The sequence below is a fragment of the Telopea speciosissima genome, chromosome 3 (genome assembly GCF_018873765.1).
Source record: "Telopea speciosissima isolate NSW1024214 ecotype Mountain lineage chromosome 3, Tspe_v1, whole genome shotgun sequence".
Classification (NCBI taxonomy): Eukaryota; Viridiplantae; Streptophyta; class Magnoliopsida; order Proteales; family Proteaceae; genus Telopea; species Telopea speciosissima.
The window spans coordinates 60,218,775-60,239,822 of NC_057918.1; the positions used below are offsets into that span (position 1 = coordinate 60,218,775).

The 21,048-nt window shown below is 38.9% G+C and overlaps 1 protein-coding gene across 1 annotated transcript in view; it reads left to right on the forward strand.

The window, feature by feature from the left end:
* The first annotated feature begins 292 nt into the window (after positions 1-292).
* The window catches only part of LOC122656435 (non-structural maintenance of chromosomes element 1 homolog), a 29,368-nt gene continuing 8,612 nt past the window's right edge, over positions 293-21,048 (forward strand). Inside the window, exons 1-4 of the mRNA XM_043850955.1 lie at positions 293-303; positions 6,439-6,705; positions 6,952-7,148; positions 9,796-9,876. Of these exons, the coding sequence (XP_043706890.1) occupies positions 6,591-6,705; positions 6,952-7,148; positions 9,796-9,876 (393 nt within the window). The 5' untranslated portion in view covers positions 293-303; positions 6,439-6,590. The remainder of the gene's footprint in view (positions 304-6,438; positions 6,706-6,951; positions 7,149-9,795; positions 9,877-21,048) is intronic.

Below are 21,048 nucleotides of genomic sequence, written 5' to 3' on the forward strand. Positions count from 1 at the left end.
CAACAATTATGTCTCATGGTCTATTTGGATATGTATCTCTTCCTATCTCTCCTAGTTGTTGGTAGATACAAAAGGGAAACCAAAAAAAAAAAAGAAGGAATGTTTTCAGAGAAGAAACCGATTATTTCTCTCTCTCTCTCTCTCTCTCTCTCTCTATATATATATATATATATATATATATATATATATATATATATGGTTACTCAACTCACACTATCTCTCTTCCCCCATTATTTTGCATTATTATGTGAAACATTTTTAGGATAAGACATCAAGCATTGGTCTCTCTCTCTCTCTCTCTCTGTCTACCTACTGTATTGTATTTGTTTGTATCATTGCTTACCAAACTCTGAAAATCTCTCCATATTACCAGTCTACTTTAATATCTGAAGATGTAACCAGAGAATCCATTGTCGACGTAACTAATACAATGGAATATATTCTCGCTATCCCTCCTTTTCCATTATTTTTTATCCATATGAACATGTTATGTGATTAAAAGAATAGTTTTGTATTGTAGCCATAATATAAAAATATGGATAGGAGTGTTGATAATTAATGAAACCTTTTGTTAATAGTTGATATGAATAGTCAACACAAAATGGGTGCTTGTGCCCGTATGGAGACGGAGAGGATAGGGGAAGCAATTGTGATGGAACTTACGAAGCATCATTGAAGGTGACTACTTCAATGTATCCTACCCACATTTCCAAGCCCAAATGGTGATGTGATGGACAGTTTGAATATATTGCAAATATGAGCCATGAATACGTAAGTTAAATTTGACATTAGTGTTACACCCAATGGATCACTTAGGGGGTGAATCATTGATATCTAAAACGTTCCTTCACTTGCACTCTCGTCAACAAATACATGTCAGCGAAACACAATCCACAAAGACACAGAGAACTACGTGGTTCACCCGAAGAATATGTCCACAGTGTTGTTGGAGCTAGAAGGTTTCATATAGATATTATGTGTTTCGGATATGAAAACAATTGTGTGATGTGTATTTGGGTGTACTAACATGTGTGCTAATATGTTAAGAGATTGATGATACCCAAGTTTTAGAGGAGGTACAATTAAAAAATGACAAGGCATGTTGATTGAATGTAGAATTGCTGAGGATAGTCTTCTGCGTATAGGAGACGGTCTTTCGTGACTTGAAAGATCAAAAAATAGAAAGCTACATCAAGTGTGAAGGAATCTTTCAACAAGATTAGGATTTTTTTTTTTTTTTTTTTGGATGAAAAAAGGAGCATATATTCAGAAAAACAAAAAGGGCTTTACAGTTGTGAGGTTATATCGTACCACCTAAAGGTTCTGTTAGAAAAGTTTAATGTGAGTTCTGCAAGATCCAAAAAATAAGGTAAACCGTTCCACGGTATTAAGGTAAAGGCCTGACTAATCAAAAGGTCAAAAAGAGTCTTGTTGCAGCACCATATCTGCTTTAAATTGATATGATCTGCAACAGTTGTCTTCCATCCATGTTAGGATTTATTTCATATTGACATATTATTGTAATCCTAATGTGTACGACTTAAATGGACAAACCCAAGAAACTGTGGTTTGACTTAAAAAAACTGTCTAAGTCTGCTATCCATGGTCTTCCGTGAACAGAGACAGAGAACTGAGCATAGTTGGTAAATGAGAAGAAATTTTGAGTTATCTCAAATGGACTACCGAGCTTTAAATTTCTAATTCCACGAAAGAACCTAACGAACTTCCGTGTGAGCATCCATGTATGTCCGAGAATAATGAGACTTAAGTTATATCAAGACATCTAATCTCATGTTCTTCTGCGACCTGCTTCTGTCTTTGTCCGAAAGTGACAATCTTGAGTCCATGTAGCCACAATCATGAGAACCGTACAGTCTTCCACACAATAACATTTAATGTTGTGCGGTTAAGCTTTAGCTAGCTATTTATAACTCACTTAAACTCTAACCACTTCAGTGAAACTCTTAATCATCTTCATTGATGTTGAAGAGCTCCAACAACTAGTTTTTCTTGGTAAATATTTGCAACTAATTTTTCTTGGTAAATATTTGTTGAATATTGGGGACCCCAAAATGATTCTATACTTCCAACAAACTTGGAATAGAAATGGATCTCTAACAACTAGATTTCCTAGGAAATACAAGAATGATTCAAAACCATTTGAATTAGAAAACTTAACTTGACTCCAACAGCTAGTTTAATGCCTATAAATATGTGGAGTCATTTGATGTCATGATATATAAAAAAAGAAAAATTAACACAAGCATACTACAATAGCTTAATCGACTCAACACTTTGATCGAGGAATTGTTGTGAACTGAGCTACAATGTCTTCATCATTTTAAAAGGGTTGTGAACAAGAGTTGCATCAAATTCTACACCTGAAGGAAAGTATATTGTGATGATCATCTGAGATTCAAAGTGTGTATAGTTTTAGGCTTACAAAAAAAATGTCAATTTGCTGTCTTTGAAGTACTTTGGTGTAATTAAATAAGGAGATCATTGGCCTTTGTGGCTTGGGTAAGGAAATCCTTAGCCTGTGTGGCTCGGGTCCTCAATTCATGGGACTTTGATTGAGTGTAGAAGGGCTTGATTCCTATTAGAAAGGGATCCATAATGGGGTACATCCTTGGTCAGTGATCGAGGTAGTAGACGTGTGATCATTTGGGACCGAGATTTAAGAGTTATTCCATACAAGCCTTCCTTTTATGTATTTGATTCAAATTGGCATCAAGTGCCTCTCCATGTATGAGGCAATAATGACATGTGGCAGCATGCTATATCATGCACATATTCCTCATTACAATAGGACTCCATTATCAATGGAAATTATTAGATCTCAAAGGATCTGTATGATATGTTAGGAGATAATAACGCAGCAGAATGACGATTTGCAAAAAAAAGCAAGGAGAAGAGAAAACATACACACACAAAACAGAGATTTACATGGTTCAACCCCAAGAAGGTAGACTACATCAACGACAGAGTGATAGTCCAGATCCACTATTTCCTTGAAGAAATTACAAACCCTCTCACACAGCTCTCTCAGAGAGATAACCACTATATATAGTGTTTTCATGCGTTACAATATAGAGAAAAACCCTAACCAGAGAAAGTACAAAACTGTCCTCAGAAGTCCACCTGGTCTGATCCGAGATTTGAACCAACACATGGCGAATTATATATCAAATTGAAGATCTCGACGAGCTCTTCAGGGATTAGTGACTTTGGCAATGATGTATGCACTTTTTGGCCGTTTACGCGAGTTCTGAAAGCCAAACAACACGTCGAAGAACCACAATACTTTCTGGATTAAAACTGAGATTAGGCTTCACCAATAATTTTTTTTTTTTGGTAAGAAGGCTTCACCAATAACATGATAAACTCATGAGGAGTCCATATCACTTGATTTCTGAAATCATAAGACATCATATATAGGGGAAGGTATTCGTATACGAGAGATTCTCCAATCTACTCTGTCAAATGGGGGGGGGGGGGGGAGGGGTGTTTATGTCATTTTGGATGGATATTTATGCCAATTTGACTGCATTTAATCCTGGTTGTGCAAATACAGCTCTAATTCAAAAAGAAAAAATACAACATAATATAGCTTGTTATAACCATGACCAAATCCGAGACTCTGTCTTATTTCCTTCTTCTCCTCAAGCTATACTTGATTCCTCGGGTTGCAATAAAAAAAAAAAACTTGTCCAAAAATTTAAGTGTTACTCGAGTTATGTCCACACTCTCTTGAACCAGTTGTGCTCAAAGTAAGCAATTATAAATTATCGTCCTCAAATGAACCTACCCAATAAATATATCAAGTGGTAAAATGAGGTGGTTTCCAAAAGCAAGAACTGTATCGTATTACAGAAGCGTAATATTATATGCTATGTCAATATGGGATGAATACATGGCAAACATGAGGTGTGAGAAGTTAATTATGATATTAGAGGAAATTATCATTAAACTATATTAATTGTTATAATATATGGGAAGTGGCCGTCTGGGAGCACAGCCTACGCTGGCCCTCCCTGTGTCTATCTCTCTCCTCCCTGAAACAAGGGTAGACATATCTTTTTACTTGGGAAGGAGAGAGATAGACATGGGAGTGGTGACGTAGGCCACACTCTCGGACAAAGTTATTCTTCCCATATATATATTTGGGGAAAAGAATGCTACCTGGTCGCATGACCTGTGTGGCTCATGCGCCTACACACAAAAGAGCACAAAAGTACCACGTTACCCTCATGGAAAGGCAAAAATTCCACCCAGGGCGATGCTTGTGCGTAATCTTGTTTTTTTATTTTTTTATTATTTTGTATATAGGTATTCTATTCTAAGGAGGGAGAGGGAAGATGAGAACTAGGAGGCTTGAACCGGAGACCTCCTAGTAGGACATAGGGTGGGCTTTTACACACAACACCCTACAAATTGTGCTAGGTAGTTGTTCTCCTTGTGCGCACTCTTTCATTAGCCATAGCGATCTCTTTCCCTATATATCCTCCCTCCTCTGAAATGATATATTTGCTCCTATTGTGGGAGGAGAGAGACAGACATAGGGTGTGCTAGCATATGCTATCGGACAAGGAACTCAAATAAATAATAAAATAAAGTGAAGAAGTGCACTGTCAGGTCATGTGACCCCTACAACAGTGCGGGGGCCAATAAGGGGATGCGTAGGGGCATCGACCATGATGATATTTTTTCAGTTGTAGGGGGTGGGTGGTCATTTCTGGGGGTTGTGTTTGGGCGCAAGTTACACACGACCAAGCATCGTTCTTTTTCCCTAAAATAAAATAGGGCAAGTGATCGATGCCTAGTTGTGTAGCCTTGCACAAAAGCTGGGGCCAATGGGAGCATGCGAAGAGGCATCAACATGGATGGAATTTTTTGTTTCACAGCCTCACAGGGGGTTAGATGGTAATTTTAGGTGCTCTTGTGTGATCCAGGTGATCAAGAAGTAAATCCTTTTTCCAATAAAATAGTAAAAAAGGAGAAAGAAAGTTACCTGGGCATGTGTGGTGCGCTGCCTCTGCTCCCACACACAAATGCCTACGAAATGACCGTTGTATCCCCCCATTGAAAGACGAAATTTTCCAAGGATGCGACGATCATTTTACACACCCTTGTGTAGGGGTGTCAATTGTCCGGTTCTCTAGCAATTCCAACTCTAAGATGTGAAGACCAGGTCCGGACCAATAAGCTCACCGATTCCAAATCTGAGATCTAGGATCATTAAGTAATGGGTGGTCCGGTCCGGTTCCTAAGCGGGTCCAAACATTATTATAACGTAGAGCCCAAAACAAGGACAATAGGAGTGCTCTAGAAAAAAAGGTAGACATTCCAATGTGTCAATGCATATATTATCATCTTATGTGAATAGATATGTTAGATTTGAACTAATTTTGATGTCTACAACTTCCGCATAATTCCTCATATTTAGACATAGTTTATGCAGAGAGAGAGAGAGAGAGAGAGAGAGAGAACTATTATAATAATTCGTCATTTGTCATCACTAATTTGGTGGTTCGTGAATAAAGATTTTTATTGAAATAATAATCTACACATTGCATTTGTGAGAGTTTAGAAATGGCAAACTATTATAATAATTCGCCATTTGTCATCACCAATTTGGTAGTTCGTGAATAAAGATTTTTATTGAAATAATAATTTACACATTGCAGTTGTTAGGTATGAGTGGAGATAATACCAAAAACACAACTTCTGAAGTTGTTTTTCTTTTGTGTGACATCATTCGTCAGATTTTATTAGATGATAATCTAGTCCTGGTCATTTCTTCCGGTTCTAATGGTTTTCGGGACCAGATCTAATCCGGACCAATAACCTATCACTAAGACCAGATCCGGACCAATAAGCTATTGGGTGGATCGGTTCCGGTTTCGATCCAAAATTGACACCCCTACCCTTCTGTCTGGGCACAAGGGCAGCACACCGTATGTACTCAGGTAGCATTCTCTTTCCCCAATAAAAAACAGTGGAAGGCTATATCTTGCTACTTGACTCAAAAAAAAGAAAAAAGAAATACAGAAATAAAAAAAAAGAAAAAAAAAATAAAAAAATAAAAAAATAAAAAAATAAAAAAATAAAAAAATAAAAAATATCTCATTCACACGGATTACATAAGAAGAACACTACCGTGGAAATATCCTTGTGCCAGTTCCTCTGCATTACCTTCAGATTCTAATCAAAAGGCCTTGGATTGGAATTGACTTAAAACAATAACAAAGGGCCCCACCACCCCACAGTGTCAGACTGTCAGTGTCTTGTAAATCCAATAGTTCTGTGCTTCACCGCGGGTAGTGTTTAAAACGCCTACCCAACAACCCAACATATGCTATACTCAACCTCTCCCGCTCGCGTTCTTCTTAATTTTTTGGCGGGAAAACATCTATCCGCGACTCCTCGTAGAAGAAGCTCTCTCTTGCTTGCTTTGAGATTAGGGTTTGGTGAAGCCACTGCAAGAGCCTATTTCTCCAACATCCCTTGGTTTTCGACAATCAAGGGTTTTGCATCCGTGTCCATAGTCCAAACTCATGTCTTATTAGGGTTTCGGAGAGCCATCGAAGATGCCTGAGTTGAGCTGGAGACACCACACCCTTGTTCAAGCACTCCTCTCACGCGGTCCTCTAAAGGAAGTTGATTTCCATCAAGTTTTCATGGGCGTCACAGGAAAAAGTCCAGGTTTTGTTTTGCTCTATTTCAGTTTTCTTCTTTTGATTATGGGTGAAAGGATAGATGTAGTGTAAAACTTGTTCTCAATTCAAACTATTGTTTAACTACTTTTGTCAGTTTTTTTTTTTTTTTATTGATTTTAATTTTGAATTGCAGTTGATAATTTTTTTTATTAGAATTGGTCAATTTAATTCTTATTTTTTTAGTTATAATTCTGTGGTTTGATACGGATTATTTGCTTTTATTTTGTTGCAGGTAGCCACAAGCAGCTATTCAATGAGTATCTTTTGAAAATAAACAAGGAACTTTCTTATATGCAGTTTGAGTTGAGGGGCTGCCGAAACCAGTATGACGGCAAGGTTTATTATGGGGTTGTGAATAATGTAGCTGATGAACATTCCAAGCTTGGAACAAAATATTCAGTTCCACAGATTGCTTTCTATAAGGGCATTGTAAGACTCTGTGCTGCTTAAATTATTTATGCATCAAGTTATTTTCAAAATTATTTGTTAATGATTTTTCATTGCTATTGCTTAACCTAATGCTTGGACATGGATGAAGATAAAGCCATAAAAGTAGCCTAATTGCAGAACCTGCGTCAATCTTTATGTAACTAATTACTTTCAGGGCTTGGTTTTTCTGCGAAGGCACATCTAAAGAAAATCTTCAGATAACCACTTTGATGTGCTACGTGGCAGGTTACATGGTGATGAATTTTGGGGACAGGTAGGACCAAGGTCCCCTGAGCAAATCATCCCAAACTGAACTAGTCAGTGGCAAAACATATCATCAAAAAATTCATGACTACTGAGCTAGTGCATGCTAATTATTGGATTATTGACAGGTGGCACACCAAATCATGGGAGGTTAGATGATTGAATATTAGTATGAAATTTGATACATAGCCGATTCAGTCCCATCCCTAGTATGCAATTGTTGGAATTGTCACACCACTCTTTCACATTACATAGTTTGATGTACCAGTCCAAAGATACCCCTTGGATTGATCCAAAGATACCTGTTGGAGTGACTGTTTAGACATACTTTTGCCTTTTAACAATAGAGAATAATGAATTGGAGAAGATGCATTTTGAAGGATGAGGTGTGGTATATAGGGTGAACCAGGCATGCATGGCACAACCAAGATGGTATTGAGGCTGACATTCCAATTGCATGTTGTGGGGTTGAACCCTGTTTTCACCTCTAACACTCTAGCAACTAACCACTTAAGAGATAGAAATTCTGGATTGCCTTCCATCACAATGTCATTAAAGCTTTTTCTAATAGTAAAATCCAATCCTATTGTAAGAGAGCACTCCTGCTTCATAGTCTCCTTCTACAGAACTAGTAGATCCTTTATATCTGCCCCAAATCAGATCTAATTACTGCACAAACGCTTGATGCTCCAAAGATTTCCTAGGGAGTAGCCATCAAAGTTAAGATACACTATTCCATTTGGGGGGGGGGGGAGTTCTGCCATACTTTGTCTTGGCTTCTGATATCATTGACTTTGTATTGCTGACAGTCTGATATGCGGCTTTTTAATTTCCAGTATGAAATTTCAAATAAAAGTTTGATCCTCTTAGGCTAAAAGATTGTTGAAAATGTTGTAGTTGACTTTTTTCCCCTGCCATGTCACCTGGAAAGCTGGAGCGTGTGTTTTTTCAGTTTGTTTGTCTATCAGTTCCTCTCTTTCTTTCTTGCTTTTACATATCCAAAGTTTGTTCGCTATTCAATAGGTGTGAAACCAAATGGTTTGAAGGTACATATTTGAGTCTTGAGATGGCCTTGATGGAAGTCCCTTAGTTGGGAGGTGTAACATATTGGAATACATGCATGGTTTAGTATCTGTACAACTTTATCAATTTAATGTTTTCTTTAAATTAACTTGTACTTTTTTTAATGGTCCAACTCATAGTTGTCAAGGCGATTATGCAACAAAGGTGTTGGAGGGGTGCCCTAGCCATGCAATATATGGTTATGTAATGGGCGGGGGATTGCTGCCAAACTGCGTGGCCCCTGCATCAGCACTGGGGGAGGGGTTCAAGGAGAGTACGCAGGGGCATCCAACAGGGGTGTGATTTTTCATTTCACCGGGGGGGGGGTTTCATTTCGCCCTTCGTGTGTCTGGGCACACATGCCACATACCTTGCAAACTTCTTTTTCCCTCAGGCCCCGTTTGTTTGACGGGGAGGATGGGGTGGGAATGTTGTGGGACTGGGTCCCACAATGTAGTGGATTGGGGAACAAGGGTGGGATTTTTACTTTTCCCATGAATAGTAACCAAAGTCCTTTGTTTTTTGCGGGATTTTGGATAGCATAGGGGTGGGATTTTCAAGTGCCACGTCAGCAGACAAAGCATTTAATGCTGTTCCTTGAGCTTTTGCAAGTTAAACAAACAAGGTTGGGGTGAGATTTTGAAGTGCCACATCAGTTCTCCCACCCCACTTAAATCCATGTCAAACAAACGGGGCCTTATGTAATATCACAATGGTAATTTTATATAATTGTACTCATATGCAACATAGAAGTGATATCAATGCAATATTATTTAATTATGCTAGTAATGACCTAATATGAGAATATAATTATAATAAACCAAGTATAGGATATAATATAAGCATATTCATCGGAAAAGAAAGCAATTAACGTAAATCAACATAAACTCATGAAGCGTCAACAAGGCGTGCTGTCACCCAAGACCCAAGAAAGAGCCTGAACGCGTTGACAACTATGGTTCCACTCATGTGGAGAGATTAAAAGGTTCATTGGAAAAAAAGAAGAATTATATTCTATCTGTTTGTAAGTATATGTTAAAATAGGGTGCTTGTATCATAATTTCTGTGTCATTCTATATAGTATTATGGCACATTAGATTATTATGATATCTAATGTTTCCATGCCTTTTTTTAAAGATTCTTTTATGGTCTGGAAAAGTAGTTTGTTGTGATAAATAACCAATTTACATTTCTTTGTCTATCTACGGGAATCTATGCCGCTTGTATTGTTTTATTCCAAATGCTTACTTATGCTCAGACGTTTTGACATTTTACTGTTTGTATCCTATTGTTACCTTGTTTCAATTCTTTTTCATTTCAGATAGAAGCAATTGTGCAAGATGCAAATGCTTATGGTAGCATATCAAACATTGATGCTCTGAATATCCGTCTGGACAATCAGGTTTTTCAATTTTAACTGATATTAAATCCATTTCATCGCAAAATGTTTTTCTGTTCAATATGACATGTAAATATGTTGAAATAAGTATGAGCTATAAATTATCCAATTAAAAACTGAATAGTTCTTGTTCTGATATTAGATGGTTACGGACCTTTGTTTTTAGTGTTTTTGACTGTAAGGGTCTCAAATATACAACAACAACTCAGCCTTATCCCATCTAAATGGGGTCAGCTACATGGATCCTTGCCCTCTATTGAACGTTACACACTCTCTCTCTCATTTTTCACATGTGATATTGGTTTATCATCACATGTGAATTCGTTCCTTGGATTGCAAGTTCAGAATCTATGTATTTTTGGAAGTCCATCTTTGTGTTTTGGAAATTCAATATTGCATGTAATCTTACCTTGTATAAGTCCAGTGAGCTGGTCTCCTCTTGTAAACTCTATATTCTCCAAACTGGAGAATCCTTTTTCAGTGTGAAATAATACAAAATCTTTCAGATCTATTATGGTATCAAGAGCCTTCTAATCTCCCACGAGTTTTCCTTTTTTTTTTTCCCTTGGGCTGTTTTCTCTTATGGGGGACGAAGTTGCCTCCTCCACGGCTTTGCCCTCTATCACTCCATCACCTCTATCCTCTCCTTCTTCCCCCCTCTCCAACGCCCATCACTATATCTCAATAAAACTTACTGTTAGCATTATTATGGAGTTCTTTTTTTCTTTAGTTCAAGCTGGATCTTCTTTCTTTGCTTATTTGTATAATCCAGCTTGAGGGGGAGTTTTGGAATATGTAATCCAGAATACCGTGGGGGTGTTCTGGTCTTTTTGGGGTAGTTTTATTCTTCTTATGTTATTAAGTGTAAGTGGGCTATGTGGGTTTTAGTCCCACATCGCCTAGTTTAGTCTCTTTGTAATTTCTATAATAGAGGGGCTTACCTATCAATGAATACAACAAGTTATTATTCTCTCATTCTCTCTTTTCTCTCAAGTTACTAGTTACGGGTCTTAGGTTTTCTACATGGTATCAGAGCTAGGCAACCAGTAACTGATTCTCTCCAAGATTGCTGATTTGAGTCGTTCCAAGTTTCTCCGATTTATGAAGAAACCCTAGTTCATAAAAGAAGGAGAACTAGGGTTTCGTATGGTTTCGATGAAGATTTATCACAACTGCGTTTTGATGGAGTGCATCCCCTACTGCCGCTGCTCTTATATCTGGTCAGAGTGCTCCCGTTTGATGGCGTGCATCCCAGTTTAGGTTTCCACTCTCTTTGCTGGTTGTTGGCAACGATTCAAAACCCTCAGGAAAACCCAATCTGAATTTACGTTTTCTGTTTCTGATTTGCTGTTGTCGATTGCTAGTTGGGGCTATCGTTTGAAGTAGATTTTTCAGATCCTGATTTGTTATTTGTTGCTAGTTTGATGCTATCGGCTTACTGGTTGGTTTGTTGTTATCAACGTACTGGTTCGATTGGTTGCTGCTGGTTTGATTGAAGTTGTTCTTCCACCATCCTTCAACTGAACAAATATCTACCGTTGCTTCCCCTTTTGAAGTGTAATCTTCTTTAGTTGTGAGAAACCAATTGGAAATCATATCTGGTTCTGAGTCCTACCGGCAGATTGGAGTTGCAGGATTTTTGTTTAATCTTTGACCTTCGATTTAGAGTTGCGTGGATTTTGTTTCTACTGCAAACATTGCTGGTTTCGATGGGTTTCTTTGCCTCTGTTTGGCAATCTCTTGTTTATCTTGTATGTGGCTGGAGTTCAATCTCTTTCCTGAAGGTATTCAAGTTTTCGACCTCTTCCCAAAGTAACAGCTCCCATCGAAACTCCTATTGCCGAGTTCTCATGGCTGAAAGCAGACTTGGTTCTACCGCCCTCCTTGTTCCAGCAAACTATCAAAGGTTGAAGAAGACTATTATTCTTATTTGCTAAGGACAGCTCTTGTTTATTTACTATATTACCCCTCCTTTCTCTTCTTATTCCACTTAGCCTATATTTTACAGCCCTTCCTAGTTTGTCCCCTTACAATAATTTTAATTCTCATCATGTCCCATTGCCTCTTTATCTACCAAATGACCCCTTGCAAAATTCTGGTTATTTCGGAACTGCCATTACTTTTTCATACATTCCCCTATTTGACTACCCAATTGACCCTTGAAAATTCTGGTTTAATACCAGTTTGCCCTTTGGCTTGGATTGTATTTAAAAGTGGATTTCCACCAAATTATAGCCATGCCATCCTTTTTTCCAACATCGTTCCCTTTCAATAATTCTAATTCCCTTCATATCCCATACCTTTGGTATTTACCCATAACACCTTTGGAAGCTTTTGGTAAATTATAATTTTGCCATTCCTTTTTAATTACTCATAGCACTTTTGAAAAATTCTGGAAAATTACGCTTTTGCCATTAAACCTTACATCATCTCCATTATTTGTCCACGTGTATTATTACACTTGAGGGGGAGATTATGTACAGTACACCTGCAGACATTGTAGAAGTAGAACTTGCAGGAATACTTGGTGCAAAACATAGAATATTAGAGTTTTCACCATTGCCAATGGGTATCTACTTTGTTATTGGGTTGAGTTTGCCATAAGGGGGAGATTGAAGTATTGAAGAGTATTGAAGATATTTAGTTGTTGCCTATTTGAGGACTTTCAGTTGGATTGATACAGTTTTTTTTTCGCTACCTGATTCAGTTTGTTTCAGCTGCTTGCTGCCCTAGTTATTTAACTTCAAGATTTTATGTCACTATGACAATCTGAGATTCATCACTGGATAGCTATTGAAGATCGTTGAAAGCTATCTTTTTTGGAAGCCATTCCAGTCCCGGTTTGCTGATCATGTCTGTCCAGGTTTTGAAGATCAATTATTTCAAGATCTTGTAGGTTTATTCGGGAGCTGCATTCATCTGTCAAGCTGGATTTTGCTACAACTTAGTTTCTTCCGATTTTGTTCAAGTTGGGCATTAGTACCTTGTATGCGTCAACTTTAGGGGAAGTGTTAGCATTATTATGGAGTTCTTTTTTTCTTTAGTTCAAGCTGGATCTTCTTTCTTTGCTTATTTGTATAATCCAGCTTGAGGGGGAGTGTTGGAATATGTAATCCAAAATACCGTGGGGGTGTTTTGGTCTTTTTGGGGTAGTTTTATTCTTCTTATATTATTAAGTGTAAGTGGGCTATGTGGGTTTTAGTCCCACATCGCCTAGTTTAGTCTCTTTGTAATTTTCCCTCTATTATAAATAGAGGGGCTTACCTATCAATGAATACAACAAGTTATTATTCTCTCATTCTCTCTTTTCTCTCTTTTCTCTCTTTTCTCTCTTTTCTCTCAAGTTACTAGTTACAGGTCTTAGGCTTTCTACACTTACCTCTAAGAATTTCTTGTTTTGGCAAAATCAAGTTGAACCTTTTCTTGATGGCCAAAATCTGTTTGGCTATCTAGATGGAAGTACTGCATGTCCTGAAGATCCTACTGACCGTGCTCATTGGCATCGTCAAGATTCTATGCTTCGCAGCCTTCTTCTTGCATCTCTCTCTGAAGAGGTGTTTCCATTAGTTCTTGGAAAGAAAACTAGTCAGGCTATTTGGGACACACTTCATACTGCTTTCTCTTCTCCATCTGAGAGCAGGATTATGTCCCTGACCATAGCCCTTCAAGATCTGACACAGAAACCTGAAGAACCAGTCTCAGACTTTTTGCAATGTGCCAAGACTATTGCAGCCGAACTGGGTGCTGCAGGCCATGCCCTGCGTCCTAGTACCTTCAATCTTCAAAATTTTCGGGGTTTGAGATCCGAATTTCAATCCATGGTCTCCTCTCTTCTGACCAGGATCGAGCCCATTACTTATGATGATTTGCATACTATGCTCCTCAGCCATGAATTTCTGCATGGCTCCTCTATGAAGAAACTTACTCTCACTGATGCTGCTTCTCCTACAAGTGCTCCTACTGCAAATACTGTTCAACGTTCGGGATCCAACTCAGACTCTGCTTCTCAGCAACCTCAACGTGGGGGTAGTGGTGGCCGTTGGGGCCGTGGCCGTGGTGGTCGTGGTCGTGGAGGCCCTTATGGCGGCCAATACCTTGGGCCCTTTTGTGGTTCTATTTGCCGTCGCACTACTCACTCAATAGACCGCTGGTATTTCCGTCCACAAAATGGTAATATTAACCAACCCTTACCCTACCACCCCAATAACCCTCCACCCATCGTCCATTACACCTATCCCTCTTATCCCCCCTCTTCTTCCACTTTTGGTCATCCAAATCCACCACTGTTGCCTACCCCCCACCCATCCACTGCTTTACCGTGGTATCCTGACACGGGGGCGTCCCATCATGTAACCCCAGATATCCAATCCCTTTCCCAGTTTGATGACTACATAGGGCAACTCAGCCTTATCCCATCTAAATGGGGTCAACTACATGATCCTTGCCCTCTAATTAGCTCTATTCGATGTCATACTTGATATAAGGCATAAACTATGCATGTCTTTCTTCACCGCTTCTCCTAAGGTCATTTTAGGTCTGCCCCTGGCTCTTTTAGTTCCTTCAATCTGAATCAAATCACTCCTCTGGTTTCTATAGGATTTATGACGTTGGCGATAGTTTTTAATATAAAGCCCCAAAATTTAGTCCAAGTGGCTATGCTAATTATAGGTCTTTTGGTAATAGCATTAGGAGTTTGAGAGTTGAATTGGTTATTTGGTCCAAGTTTCTGTAGGATTTCTGAAGTTGTAGATAGTCTTTAATTCCTAGTCTGCCTTGGCTCAATGGTATTCGAAACTTGGAAACAGCCTCTGTTGTGAAGCAAGGGGTAAGGCTGCAACATTTGCCCATCCCAGACCCTGCAATAGCGGGAGCCTTGTGCACTGGGACACTTTTTTTAAGGATTAGAGAAGTTCTAGTCATAATAAGGATCTAGTCTGCCCTCTGGCTACGCGAGATTAAATGGATTAGTTTGAGTTTTGGTTGATTACTTATTGATCGGCAAGGCTAAGTTTCTCTCTCATCTTTTTCTTCCCTTCATCTTTGTATTTCTTCAAGGTACTGTTTACAGCCCCATAAGTGCTTATTTCTTCTTCTTACCCTATTCTCTTCAATTTCTAATGACACTCTTTAACCCTATTCAATGAATTCCTTTGTAGTTCAGCCTTTGGAAATCCATAAATCTAGGCTGTGCTGCTACACTCTCTTTCCTCTAATCTCTAATCAAGTAGTGAGTTGAGGGTCCCAGATAATAGACTTTTGATATCAGCAATGTGGAAGTTTGTGTCACTTAATTGCTGTGGATGTGTTGTCAATGTCATCATTTAGGGCAGAGAAAAAATTAAGGAAATAGAAAAAAAGAACAGATCAGATTCATATGGACAAGACTCCTGATCAAATAGTCATTGGCTAATAGGGGTCGCAAAAACCAGGCAAATTCAAGTCCAGTTCTGACAATGATGCAGCAGTCAGCACCAGCAAGAAGAACTTGTGAGTTGTGGGTCAAATAGGGCCTAAAACAAGGCCTGCATAAGCCTTGCATGGGGTGGTTTTGACCTCCCTGGGGACCCATCAGTTGGTCGATAGATCTTTCAGTTTTTCCTGTTAAGTCCTATAGTACTTGGAGTTTGAGACTCAGTTTCCTAGTCAAATCAGGATTCTATAGTTGTTTAATGCTGTTTTAGGTCTTTTATTGGTTCATTAAGTAGTTAATTTGATTAGGCTAATCCTAATTATAGTAGGAGTCTGTTCTTGATGATCTATGTAAGGATGTCTACTCAGCTTCTGGCATTCACATTTCACAAATAATATTCTGAGTTTTACTTTTCAGTAGCCCTGTGTGTTTTTTCTGCTTGGGTGTGAATTCTCTCCACCTCAGGGAGATCTTTCTTCTGATTAGCCTGTTTCAGATTTCCTTCATCTTGTTTGAGTTTCTTCACACATTCAGTTCAGTACTTGAATTCTCTGTTTCAGTTCATAATATCTGAGCATTGGCACTTCTATTATTGTGATTTATATTCAGTTATTGTTCATTTATCAGTTTCTGAAATAAAGTTACAAGGTTGGTCTTGATTCTCTGTTCAGTTGAGAAATCTTTCTAACTGTTATTTGAGTTCCTGGTTCCGTCAGAATCTCTGGATCAGATCTGCAACCTGATCCATTTTACCATCTTACAAATCAGAGAAATCTGATCCATTCCAGCGGTTGGAAAGTTTTAAGTTATACTGTTCACTGGACATGAATTTTCATTCCCATCCAATGGCTAGAATTTCTAATGGAATTCTTCCATTTTTGTCCAGTTCTGGAAATTTTTGCTCTATTTATGAATCATACAAATCATGGAAACAGCCTCTCTGCAAAGCAGGCAGGGGTAAGGCTGCGTACATTTGCCCCTCTCAGACCCTGAAGTAGCAGGAGCCTTCAGCCTTGTGCACTGGAAAGCTATTTTTTTTATGAATCCTGCAAATCAGTTTCTATTTCAAGTTGTCTTTCTACTTTACTGAAATTCATAGTCATTTGTGAAGTTAGAATTGCGAATCCTAGTCTTTTGATAAGTAGAATTCCCAGCAATAGTTGAATTAGGAATCTTGTTCTACCCCAGACAACTGGCCATGTCCTGCATATATATCTGAAGCTGGATTTCAGGCAAGGACATGTACATGTCCAACCTGGTTTTTTATTTAGGCTGTCCCTATCTGATACTGTGTCCTAATGTTCCGTTTTTAGTATATATTTTCAAAACCAGTGTTGTTGATTATAAAATACAATTAATGCAAAAAATACACAATTTTCATGTTCTTCTGATTCAACTATTCTGGGACACTTGGGGTGTCCCCGTCTTATTTCATGTCAATAACAGGAAAAAAACTACCGCTGAAAAGTTGTGACACTGTATAATAATGAAGATATTTTCCCTCAAAATTACAACAAATCTTCATCCCTTGAAGCCACAAGCTCTCAATCTAAAACAAAATGCAACACATTTTTTTTAGTTGTTTTAGGAGTTTGAATCTATCTAATATCAGTGGTTCTCTGCTCTAGCTGTTCTTGATGAGTTATGATTAGTTGCACGTGTTTACGCTGGAATCCATGGCATGGTTATTTTATTTCTTTCTTATGTGGTATGACCATAGTTGTCACGGTGCCTAGGCGACCCAAGGCGTCGGAGAGGGTCAAAAGTAAAGGCGACACCAATTAGGTGAACAAGGCGCCCGCATAGGTGTCGCCTTGACAACTATGGGTATGACTTGGTAGTACCAAGTTTTGATTCTTAAATCTAATTTCTTGTTGATGTATTTAGTTACCACATACCTCATTGTGTTAGTTGCATAGTAAAACACTCAATGCATATGTTACATTCATAGTAATAGTTTTAGCATCCTGCATTGAATGATAAGTTGAGAGATAGATGCGTGGTAAAACTAGAAAAGATAAAATAAGGAATGAAAAAACTAGAACTAATTTAGGAGTAGCTTATCCCAACTAATTGGGGTTGGCTACATGGATCCTTTTTAGTGGGGCTAAACTCATTAAACAGCAAGTGTTACACCCAAACTCACAAATAGAACTGAGAAACAAAAATTCCAGCAACAAGAGTAAACCAGTAGGGAAAGGACCAGGGCTCAGATGAAGCCCAAAGTCTGGTCGAAAGGATAGCTAGGGTAGGGGAACAATACCCTAAAGTTTGGTGATGATCCAAGGGTTGGATCGATGGCTGTCACAGGTAGAACTGAAATAGAAAGTATGCAACAAATCGAAACTAGCAATACATTCAGTAGATCATTACCAAAGTTGGTTCAATTCTAGGGTTTGGTCAATGGAGATGGACCTCCAGATATCACAGCAAGATGATGGCTAGATCAACAGATATGATGGTAGGACTGAAATTAGTAACTTACTACCTGTAGCAGATCCAGCCATGGTATGTGACTGAAACTGAGGTCGATGGTAGCGTACTAACAGTAGTAGAACTCTTCAAAATTCCTTGGGTAGCTGATGGCCAGATGTGGAGATAACACCAACAACAGCTCAGCCTTATCCCATGGGGTTGGTTACATGAATCCTTGTGAAGGTGAATATAAAAATTAAAAGTAAAGAAAATGCACACAAACACATCACCTACAGATCAGTCCTATACAAACTAATTGGGGTCAGCTACACGGATCCTTGCCCTCCAGTCAGCTCCATTTGACATCATACTTGAAACAAGACCTAAACTATGCATGTCTTTCCTCACCACTTCTCCAAGGGTCATTTTAGGCTTGTCCCTAGCTCTTTTAGAGCCTTCAATCTGAATCAAGTCACTCCTACAAACTGGGGCATCCGAAGGCCTCCTTTGAACAAGGCCATGCCACCTCAGATGACTTTCTCGTAGCTTACCTTGAATCGGGGCTACTCCCAAACCAGCTCTATATGATCATTCCTTATTTTATCCTTTCTAGTTTTGCCACTCATCCATCTCAACATCCTCACCTCCGCTACGCTTAGCTTATCTATGACACTACTTAACTTCCCAACACTCTGTGCCATATATCATTGTCGGTCTTATGGCAGTCCTTTAAATTTTTCCTTTAAGATTTAAAGGGATCCATCTATCACATAGCACTCTAGATGCACCTCTCCACTTCAACAATCGTACTTTAATCCTTTGTGAGACCTCATCTTCTATATCACCTTCTTTACTGATGATTGATCCTAGAAACCTCAAATGGTCACTTTGTGGAATCTCTACCTCATCAACTTTCACCCCCTCATTATCCGTCCCGGAGTTGCTAAAGTTACATAGCATATACTCTGTCTTCATGCTACTTATCTTAAAACCTTTTGATTCCAAGGTTGATCTCCATAGCTCTAGTTTGGCATTAATTCCAGCTTTTGTCTCATCCACCAGAACAATGTCATCAGCAAAAAACATGCACCAAGGAACCTCTCCTTGGATGTCTCTGGTTAACTCATCCATGATAAGCGCAAATAAGGGCTTAAAGCTGATCCTTGATGTAACCCAATTGTAATTGAGAATTCACTACTTTGACTTGACACAATTCTTACACTAGTCACTACACCGTCATACTTGTCTTTAATTATGTCCACATATTTACTTGAAACATTTCTCCTTCGTAGCACATGCTAGATTAAATTTGTAGGAACTCTGTCATAAGCTTTCTCTAGGTCAATAAAGACCATATGGAGATCCTTCTTCCTCTCTCTAAATCTTTCCACGAGTCTCCTAAGTAGTAGATAGCTTCTGTTATGGATCTTCTTGGCATAAAACCTCTCCGAAATAGTGTTCTCTTTTCTTAGGTGGGTTTCAATAACTCTCTCCCATAATTTCATAGTATGACTCATTAGTTTTATGCCTCTATAGTTGTTGCAACTTTGGATATCGCCTTTATTTTTGTAAATCGGGACCACAATGCTTCTCCTCCATTCATCTGGCATTCTCTCAGTGCACACAATCTTATTAAACAACTAATTCCTGAGCTATTCTAGACTTCTATTGGGACTCTATCTGGGCCTAGGGCCTTGGCTATTTTCATCTTTCTTAGTGCTTATTTTACTTCAGAAACCCTAATTTTACGTATATACCTCCGACATGTGACTTGATGTGTAGTGCCTTGTTCTGATCCACTGTAACTCGGTTGGTTTCATTAAGAAGGTTGTAAAAGTAACGGTTGTATCTCTCTTCGTTGTCCTCATTCCTTACTAGGACTCTACGATCATCACTTTTAATGCATCTATCATGGACGAAATCTCTACTCAATACTCACCCTTTTCCTCATTCTAGCTATCTTATAGATAGCTTTTTCCCCTTCCTTGGTGTAACGGTTGTTATAGAGATCTTCATATTTCTTCGCCCTTGCAATCCCTACCATCTTCTTAGCTTCATTTCTAGCAGATTTATACCTTTTAAGATCTTATACATCCTTAGTCCTTTGCCATGCCTTGAAACTAACTTTCTTAGTCTTGATGGCTGCTTGGACCTCATCGTCTCATAACCAAGTCTCCCTAGGAGAACGGCGTTTTCCTTCAAATACCCCTAGGACCTCTTTAGCCACCTTCTTCATACACTTAGACATCTCGTTCCACATCAGATTAGTATCTCCCTCCAATTCACACTTTCCTTGTTTGACCATTTTGTTAGTAAATGACATTAAGGAGTCTCCTTTTAAGTTCCACCACCTTACCTTAGGGCAGGAAGGCTCCCCTATCTAATGATCCTGCGTGATGAAACACATATCCATGACCACCAATCTATGTTGAGTGGTTAGGCTCTCCCTCTGGGATAACTTTATGGTCCTTACAAATCAATCTGTTAGAACTTCCAGTTAGGAAAAAATCTATTTGGCTAATATGATGTCCACTTCCGTAGGTGAATAAATGTTCCTCACTGTTTTCAAAGTAGGAGGAGATAACACCACGGATCTGAAATTACAAATTAAGACAGATTTGGCAACTTACAGACTTGAAGAAGATCTAACCATTAAAGGAGGCTGATCTTCAGGTTGATGGAAGGTCTCAAAGGGAGGACTACATCCTCAAGACAATGACTGAGTCTGATGGCCAGAATAGAAGTTGTAGATGACTGAAGGTCTTCTGAATTATAACATCACAGGAGAGGTGCCGCAGGTCAGGGATGATGCCACAGAATCTTCACTTGGTGCTGGCTTGATGAGATCAAGTGATCAACACTTCAGCTTCATAAACAGCAAACAATAACACTGATGTAGCAGGTATCATGCACTCCACAGAACAGGGGTTGCGGCAGTAATAAAATAGAAACAAAAGAAGAACAAGGAAGAGAGAAGAATAGATTGTTGAGCTTCTCACTCAAACCTCACCAGCTTCCCGCCGGTTATGTAGCATCCCACCAATGTAGTAAATTGTTTCTCACAGTCCAGATGCATCTCACAAACCATTATTTCATTTCATTGATTCATTCTATCCTTCCTTTTTTTAGATTCCTACGGGGGGCAGTTCCATCTAGGCCTCTAAGACAGCTGTTACCTCTTCAACTCCTCTCTGCCGAGCAGTGATTCCACCTTCCAAGCTGGTTCCTCATCAACAGGCCAGAATGAAGAAGCAGGGCGGTTGTAGATCGGGGCTTCCCAACACCATCAAGAAAAACAACCCTGCGCCTGCAGTCTCTCGATACTGGGAGCAGTTTGTTCAGTATAAGAG